Source organism: Acyrthosiphon pisum, chromosome X (assembly GCF_005508785.2).
Source record: "Acyrthosiphon pisum isolate AL4f chromosome X, pea_aphid_22Mar2018_4r6ur, whole genome shotgun sequence".
Classification (NCBI taxonomy): Eukaryota; Metazoa; Arthropoda; class Insecta; order Hemiptera; family Aphididae; genus Acyrthosiphon; species Acyrthosiphon pisum.
In genome coordinates this window covers 84,397,532-84,406,742 of record NC_042493.1, presented here as the reverse complement: position 1 = coordinate 84,406,742, position 9,211 = coordinate 84,397,532, and the positions used below count along the sequence as shown (strand labels likewise).

Here is a 9,211-nt window from a genome sequence, read left to right as displayed (position 1 = left end):
TTGCTGAATTGGAGGGGGCAACGTTTTTGATAACATCATTTTAATCAATTATTTTGTAGGTATTTTTAAAGATAATTTATTAATATCACTTATGAATTAAGGTATACAATTGCCTTATATTTGCAGCAATTTATATACTTAATTTGAAGCAAAACATTGAGTTCACAGGAGGAGAAGCTTCCCACTTTGCCCTTTCCACACAAATGCTTATGTACTAAACGGGTTCCACATGAGAATAAGAATTATAATTAGCTTATATATAACGTTAAAAATAAATTTTTGTTTGACAAATTAATAAAAATAACTTACTTTAAAGTAGTTTTTAAATACAAAATTATTTGAAGAATTTTTCATAAAATATGTTTCATCTTTAGTTAGGTACAATTGTTTATGCATGGTAGGTTAAATAAAGTAATTAAGTATGTGGTAGATATCTAATAAACAAACTTTTTTTATTAAAAGGGACGCATAATCTTACCGTAAATAAGAAGGGAGACTACGTCCCCCTCTGTCCCCCCAACTTTAACCACTGAATATAACCCTAGCTCTAGCATATAACAGAAAAACTACAACATACTATTATTTTTAACAATATCAATGATTCTCAACTTAACGGCACCAGTGGTGTATTGGTAAATATATTTATGGGTATACGCACCAATAAAATATGTATGTAACCTAAACGATCAAATTATATCATCGTATATATTATATAACGTTATTGCAGTTCAATTAGTACAAAGTTTTTAACATTATTTTATTAATTTTTTTATAATGTAACAATAGAAAATAAAACAAAATCAACTCGAATGTCAAAAAAATTAAAATAATAATATTATTATTATAGGTACAATCTATAGAATTTTCCACAAAGATTTTTCGTATTCAATATTGGGTTTACTAAATTGAACTTAGTCTTAAAATACATTTAACACAACGCATATTGTTATATAACTTATATTCAATACCTACTTCAATTGATAAATAATTCATTAAGAGGATGTCAGCGCACTATTCGTTTTTTCTCTCTGGCCCACGCGCAACATAGACAAAATGCGTTTACCAAAAATCATTTTTTTTATGCGTTTAAGTAATCTTAGAGTAAAGTCACCTATTACAAAAAAGATAGATAATAATATTTTTGAGGGAATGACATATCGGTTTTATATTTTATTATTATTTGACTTTGTATTCCACTTTCAAAATAAATAAAAAAATGTTGTAAATTTAAATGATGTTTAAATTGATTTGAGACAATATTTAGACAAATCGATATGTCATTCCCTCAGAAGTATTATTCTCTATCTTTTTTTGTAATAGGTGACTTTCCTCTACGATTACTAAAACGCATAGAAAAAATGAATTTGCGTAAATACGTTTTGTCTATGTTGCGTGTGGGCCAGAGAGAGAAAACGAATAGTGCGCTGACATTCTCTTAATACATAATAACGAATAACGTATTTTTTCTATATGAACTATTAAATAAATTTTAAATCTTATTTGGTTTTCTGGTTATTTTGGAAGCCTTTTAATATATTGGTTGCTATTGGTTAATCAATATTTCAGTTTGTATAGACATGTTTGTTGATTTGAATTATTTAAGTACTTTAATCATATTACAAATAAATAAACAGCAAAGTCTCCAATAATGTAAAATATGTTTTATTGAAGAGAAGTTTTTATTACAATATTGTCATCATCTTCATTTTTTTTTGTGTTCTTTCTTTTGTCCGTTTTTTTGGACTTTTTTTTGATCTTTTTTTTGTACTTTTTTTTGTCCTTTTTTCATTCTTCTCTTTAGCCGAGCTTGATACTAAATGAAAAAATGACAATACATATTATAATGAATAATTAATAAAATAGCTAAAAAAACACCTTAACTGTAGCTTATAAGTTATATTAATTCAGATTTATACGAGATGATTCTTTTATCATTAAATACTCATTATTTCAAGAAGTGTATATGTTTTTGAAAATATTATTTTCCATAGTTTCGAGTTGTTTACAAAATAATGTTTTAAAAAAAGAAAATATATTTTCAAATATTTTTTATCCTTACACTTTTTTGAATGATAAGATATAGTTTTAATTTCATATTCCAAAGCAAAAATTTGTCAAAGTATTTCAAAACATAAATATTGAATTTAGAACAAGTAGTTTATGAGTAATAAGTATTCAAAGTTTTGATAAGCAGGATAGAGTGATACGGGTTACCCCACAAAATATTTGTCCACTACTCCGCTCATCAAAACTTTAAATACTTATAACTCATAAACTACTCAACCTAAATTATATTTTTATGTTTTGAAATACTTAGAAAAATATTCTGCTTTGTAACATGAAATTAAAACTGTTACCATTCAAAAAAGTAAAAACTTAAAAAAATATTAGGAGAAAAAACACTTGAAAATATAATTTTTTATTAAAAACGTTCTTTTGTAAACAATTTGAAAACTATTTAAAATAATATTTTAAAAAGCATTTACCCTTCTTGAAATAATGATCGTTCAATGATAAAAGAATCACCCTATATATTAGATTTAGTGTTTATATTTCTGATAAGTCATCAGTGTTTGCACCAATGGGTGAATAGGCCTAAGGATGTTGTGACATAGTATAACAAACTGTTAATTTTATTTATTTATTAATTATTATACTCAATAATATCTATAAGTTAATAAGGTATTTTATATTTTTGTGTCAAATTACAGCCCTATCCAAAATAGGTATATCAATGTTTTAATCAAATATGTAAGAAATACCATCTTTTTATAATTAAATTTTAAAATTTTATTAATTTAAATTTAGAAGTTTAGGTATATGATCTAATTATTTAAGTTTAAAATAATGTGAGAAAGGGTTTCCTAAAATTGTATGGTTACTGGAAATGGCAACATTAAAAAATACAGGAACATAATGGTACATCTGAAGTAGTGTAAAGGTTAACATTAATATAAATAGACTAATAAAAATTGGTCTACATACCGTAGAATCGAGAAAATCTATAATCGTTTGGCTGGCTGAGGCTTGTTTCAAGGCATGGCGCCAGACATCAACTTTGCGAAGGCAACTTTTGCATAATCTTGTAGACTTTCTATCGTTACATATCTAAATATATAAAATTAATATTATTTATCAAATTAAACAGTTAATTAGTAATTAAACACATTCTAAAAGCCAAAGTAAGAAACATTGGCATTTGTCATATCACTAACACCTTTTTTAAAATCATAATATCATAAATAAACGGGTTAGTGATTGTAATTTATAGTCAAAATTAATAGAGATCCGATGGTGTAACAATTACATTTAAGGCTAAGTAACTATGAATATTAATAGGTTTCAGATCAGAGTCAATTCAAAAACGGTAACGATTATAATGTGTTTTAAAATAATAAATAATACCTACAATCAGTGGCGGCTCAAACAATAATGCGCTATCATGCATTATAAATACTACTATAAATAATATGTTATAATTAAGCTTAATTATTTTGATGAAAATATTAATATTATTTATCTCAATATAAGTAAGTTTAATACTTACTTAACAATTTTTCAAATTTAAATTTAATATGATTACTGTTTTATTCATTATGATTGTCTTAAATAAAATTATAATTCAATATCATTTTTAGTCATCATCGTTGGCTTACAAAAACAATATATAACTTATACAGACTATAACTCAATTTTGTTATAGTCTACCACTGTGTTATATTATTTTAAGATAGTTGTTTATCTTTATTCTACAAGACAAAATAATAAAAGTACATTTTCTCAACAAGACTAGAAAATTGCTGTGACTTTTCCATATGGGCCATGGTACCTATTTCAGGATTAAAATCCTGTAAAAAAAGTAAGCGCAGATAACTTATGTGGGTTTGTTGTAGAGAATTAGTTTGAAGAACACATTACATTTTGTTAGGCAAACCTATTAACAATAACACTTCGCTAAGACGGAATCGCTTGGGGCCGTCCAATTTTTTCGTCTAGACGGAGTTTCTGACTTTACGGGGTTCACACTAATTGTGTAGTTGGGACTAAATAAATTGTCCGTGTTACCAGGATTTCTTTTTTACTGAAGTTTCATTGTATATTGTTTGGTTTTGAACATTAAAAAACAGTCTTAAAATAATATAACGCAGTGTTAATAATGACACAATTCAGTTTACCAGTTATCGTATAGATTGTTGAGATAACCAAATAGACAAAAGAACCTACTTTTCTTATAATAAAAGTATGCGAAGGGATCAAGGTGTATATACCACGGAAGGTATAAACAAAACATACCTATGATTCAACAATTGGATGTACTTACTTGGACGTCGTAATATTTCTTAATGTCCGTTAAATATTGAATTGTCCGCGTTCCCAGCTTCATAACATTTATAAGACGTTTATCAGAAAGACAGATGCGGCATATTCTTTTAACTTCCAGTGTAACGACTTGGATCGTGTTTGGTGGCATCCCGGGTGCCATTTCGGATGCCATTGTAATCAGTACCTATTAGAAACAAAACCAATGAATCAATAGTTTAAACAAAATATCAATAACAGAGTATACTGAAACAACTGAAGTATCTGCGAGGAAATTACCTACCCAAAAGAGTTCGGGGTATTGTAAAATGTACTAGACGAGTGCCGACCGGACGAGTAGCAGGTGAAGCAGCGAACGCGAACAGCGAAATGCACAATGGCGATCATATTATTTCCTTTGATCCAACAATTTTACGTTTTTATGAACGACCAATGAGAGTCGGTGGTTTTGATTATACTACCGCCGCCACCGAGAGACCGCTAGGTACTCTGGGCGGTGACCAAAACTCGTCCGATCTTGCGCATTCCCATCACTAAATCTGCGCTTACGCTGGCCGCCGCCACATAACGCGGAGCTCGGTCAATTGGGATGCGCCAACGAGCCCCTCTCGGCGCCGACTCCTACGGTATGATAATATTGTAACGGCTAAAAGCGCGGTCAATTGATAAGGTGGCGTCTCTAGAACAAAGCGTTTTGAAAACAAAACTACGGTTTATAACCGTCGCCATTGGATGCGCGGCCGTATGCTCTACGAGCGCTGGTAAAACAATATAGACGCGATAACCATAAAAATATTATACTGTTATGAACACGAACTCAGATAATATCTTTGTTCGTGGTTATGAATAATGATGCAAGGATAAAAAACAAATATAACACAAAGCGATATTATTATGTATTTAAATACTTTTTCAAATACAACCATTAATAATATCACAGAAATTGTGGAAGAGTTTGGGACACACTGCAGCTGATCGAATTCTTGCACTTCCTGCGGTCTGTGGGTACTTGTTTACGTCCTGTGGCCTGTGATCCGAAGTTTAAACCAACGGAAACTACCTTTTTTTTCCAGTATGCATCACTACACGGGAGCCGAACTAAACGGAAACTATCTGTAATAACCTACGACAACCTGTGGTATACGTTCGTTCACCAGAGTTACGGAAACGTTTGGATACTGCCACCGTGTTCAATGGACTACCCGACTATAAGCGCTATTTAGAGGCTTCAAATTGTAGAAAAATTGAAATTGGTATTCTCAAGAAACGTCCGTTACTGAAAGGTGGCCGTTAGGGGAGGTTTCACTGTATATAAAGTTATTAGATATATAATATCCATATTAAATAAGAGCAATACTTTAATAATATAGGTAGTCTATTCAGAATAAGAGCATAATAGATTTACGTAGCAAGACCGGTATTGACTGTGGCCGCCTGATGTCGTCTTTTTCTGAATAGAATATTTTATATTTTAATGACAAATTAATAATATTATTATATTATGTACGATATCATTTAAATATTATAAATTTTTAACCATGATAAACGTATGTTACCGACAAGAGTCGGTGGAAAAGATGGCCGTGCTGTGACTAGCCAGGGTTGCCACCTCTCCGGGTTTATGTATAAATCTACGGGCTCCGGGTTCAGTGAATTATTCTTTTTTTTTTTTGCTTATCGGCCTGTCTCCGGGGCTGCTTTCTTTCAAAGGTGGCAACCCTAGCTGTGACGTGTTCGAATTACACCCCCTCCGTAACTGGTTTAGAGAGATCATGCGATGGTCCTTAATCATTGAAGCGCTTCTTATACAGAGAGTACACTCACATTTATGATTTATGACAAGCTGACTACTGTAATATAATAAGAAAAATAAATAATTAGCCTTCCGGTATTACATACGTCTTATATTGAATAATTTTGGTACATTGAATACCATGTTAAAAATTCTATAAAAATATAATACTTCTCCAACAGTCGCCGGTATACTGAATCATTATTCTTATATTCAATCCATACACAATTATTGTAACAACTATTATTATAGTTATCTAAGTATATGGACATATGGTACTTGGACTTTGTAGTATAATTTATGAACTATTTATCTCATTGTAGAGAATATATTATAATTATTTGTATTTATTAATTAATAAATCATTGATAACGTCGTTATCTAGACACATTTCGAAAATTATTTATGTGAGTAATATTTCTTAAGATTACCTACATCATATTATATTTTACAGCTGCTGGTGATCTTTTCGTATTTTATATTATTATTATTATACACATACAATAACGTTAATTAGACATTTCATTCAACCAATATACAACATGCAGTTCAAACTCATTTACAATTTGATAATTTAATTTATTAGGTACACATCATTTTTAAAAATTTGTTTAAAAAGTAGTTATGAGAAAACTAAAACTCCGTGAACAAATAGAAAAAATAGCTGAATTCGTCTTATAAACTTCATATACACATAACATTTTCATCAAATGATAATTTTGGGAGAGCTAAGTCCCCCAAGCCCCCTTCCCATTTCTGCTTACGTCACTCTCGATTTTCAAAAATAGTAAACTCTTCCGGGTCAACATACTGTTTGTACCTGAAAGAAACATAATATGTAAGCTATCCCGAGAATTTTTAAAACTATTTCTTAAAAAATATAGACTAAAAGGTTTTGTGGCAGCGTTAGTATACCTTTTGTACTCCACTCAAGCATAACCATGGGAAAAAACCAATATTAGGCGTTTTATTGTATTTTAATTAAAGGACCGAATAGTTTATAAATATAAATTCCAAATAAATAAAATAAATGTAAAATGCTGGTTATTAGCTACCTGCTACCGCAAATTTGCGAATGAATCAAACAACCCCATTCTTGTCGCAGACGTCTTCTTATGTAGTCTTTGCAATTTTTATGACTCGGCTTCGTTAACTTCTGCTTCGTATGTAACCGTTATTTTAATATTTTATATTTTCTTTAGTTATGTTTATATACCTACAATATATGGATTAAATATAGGTACAAGGTTATTGCACATAGCTTATATTGTTATCAAACAAAAATAAAATTGCATCGTAATGGTACAGTCCATATCTTAGTATAGGTATATCATATAGTTATTATAGGTGTTCAATTTTAATTTCTTAACGTGATAAAATGATACAGTGGGGGTACTATCAGGGACTGGAGTCTGAAACCGTATCGAAATTGACAGGTTTTGAATCGAAACCTTTTGAAAATCTTGGGTCCGAAATAGGACCCGGACCCTTAAATATATTTTTTTATGATTTTTCTCAGTGGGGCCCAGTATTTCATATGTATAATATACATTGTATATGAAATTATAATTAAAAAAAAAAAAAAAAGGTGGGTAAGTGGATTTCGCTCTGCTGTACAGTAGGTTACAAGTGGGTCACTGTATAATGGATGGTATTAAATTTGAATTCAATGATATAATATCATTGTATAAGAAAAACGATTCTGAGCGGAGACGGTATGTCAGTCTAGGTATAAGACATAATATTATATTATGGTCTATAGTAATTAAAATATTTTGACCTATAATAGGTACATATAATAAATTCCAAATTAATCATATCATAATATCTATTAGGTACTTATATCGCGTTATACATCAACAACAAACCGTGATACTATCATAGATATATAATAGTATACTTTAGAAGTTTCAAGTATATCCAAGAATAATATTATACAATCATAATAAAATAACTAAAATAGTTATTCTAGGTTTTTAACATGTAATTTCGTCCAAATTTGTACTTAAAATGACTATAAAAATAAACTGTGTAAATGTATTTTTAGAATTTTCGGTAACAGAATTATATATTTACGTGGAATCTTGTTTTAAATTTTCAATCCTTAGATATAAAAGTTGAACATTTTATAAATTTTTAACTACAAAATAATTATTCAAATTAAAATTTGATAAATTTTGTCAAAGTTCGGTCTTTAAATGCTTATAAAAAAAAATTGTGCCTATGTATTTTTGATTTTTTTCAACTGATATTGTAACAATATATCACAGGAGCTTTGTATTAAATTTTTACACTTTTTGGCCCAACAGATAAAACTTTATTGATATTTATAGAAAAAAAAACTAAAAAAATTGAAAACAGAAAATGTCAGTAAACAGCTCAAAAAGAGTCAAAATATTTTCAAAATTATATGGTGTATAGGAAATGCTAATATAAACATCCAATAAAATTTTCAAGTTTCTACAGTCATTTATTTTTTAATTACAATAAAATAAGAAAATCGTTACGTAAGAAGTCGAGTGAATATCAAATGTTGTAAAAATATGAATTTCAAACGCTCATAAAAATTTAATTTGACTTTCTTATAGATATTTTTTGTTTGATAAAGGTAGATAATCTTATAAGGAATCTTGTATTACATTTTAAACTCTTAGATTTAAAAAAAAAAAGGTGCGTAAGTGGATGTCGCTCTGCTGTACAGTAGGTTAGAAGTGGGTCACTGTATAATGGACAGTATTAAATTTGAATTCAATGATGTAATATCACTGTATAAGAAAAACGATTCTGAGCGGAGACGGTATATCAGTCTATGTATTAGACATATAATATATACTTATCTATGGTATTAAAAAAAAATTGACCTCATAGGCGTGACTAGACTTCATCCGCAGGGGCAGCCCCTAACTAATGACCAGTGCCACCTAACCTAACCGAAAAAAAACACCCATTACCCCCTGGCCCCTAATAATTGGGGGGGGGGGGGTAGTCCCACCAATTTAACATTTATATAGTTTAAAAAAGTCCATATATTCAAGTTATCTATAACAAAATTCTATAAATAGTATGTACATAGAGGTACCTAATATGTTTAATAATTAT

At 29.3% G+C, this 9,211-nt stretch overlaps 2 protein-coding genes across 3 annotated transcripts in view; one reads left to right on the top strand and one right to left on the bottom strand.

Moving 5' to 3' along the window:
* LOC115033167 overlaps nucleotides 1-218 on the top strand; it is a 2,314-nt gene extending 2,096 nt beyond the window's left edge. The window contains exon 4 of the mRNA XM_029485267.1: nucleotides 102-218. Coding sequence (XP_029341127.1) covers nucleotides 102-218 — 117 coding nt within the window. The remainder of the gene's footprint in view (nucleotides 1-101) is intronic.
* A 1,474-nt stretch (nucleotides 219-1,692) lies between these two features.
* Nucleotides 1,693-4,799, bottom strand: LOC103309354. Of its 2 annotated transcripts, none has more exons than XM_029490421.1 (4): nucleotides 4,600-4,799; nucleotides 4,322-4,507; nucleotides 2,986-3,108; nucleotides 1,693-1,813 (listed from the first exon to the last, which is right to left on the bottom strand). In XM_029490421.1, the coding sequence occupies exons 2-4, from the start codon at nucleotides 4,493-4,495 to the stop codon at nucleotides 1,703-1,705; spliced, it is 408 nt and encodes a 135-aa protein (XP_029346281.1). In that variant the 5' UTR covers nucleotides 4,496-4,507; nucleotides 4,600-4,799; the 3' UTR covers nucleotides 1,693-1,702. The 2 variants fall into 2 exon arrangements, with proteins under 2 accessions (XP_029346281.1, XP_008182818.1); XM_008184596.3 differs by having other exon boundaries at nucleotides 4,604-4,787.
* Between the last annotated feature and the right edge of the window lie 4,412 nt (nucleotides 4,800-9,211).

Bases quoted from the DNA above. Each gene is read 5' to 3' on its own strand.
- LOC103309354 (XM_029490421.1), bottom strand. From the start codon at position 4,495: ATGGCATCCGAAATGGCACCCGGGATGCCACCAAACACGATCCAAGTC. The intron at 3,109-4,321 runs GTAAGTACATCC...TTATATATTTAG, and splicing joins AGAAATATTACGACGTCCAA to ATATGTAACGATAGAAAGTC. The intron at 1,814-2,985 runs GTATGTAGACCA...TTTTTCATTTAG, and splicing joins TAGATTTTCTCGATTCTACG to TATCAAGCTCGGCTAAAGAG.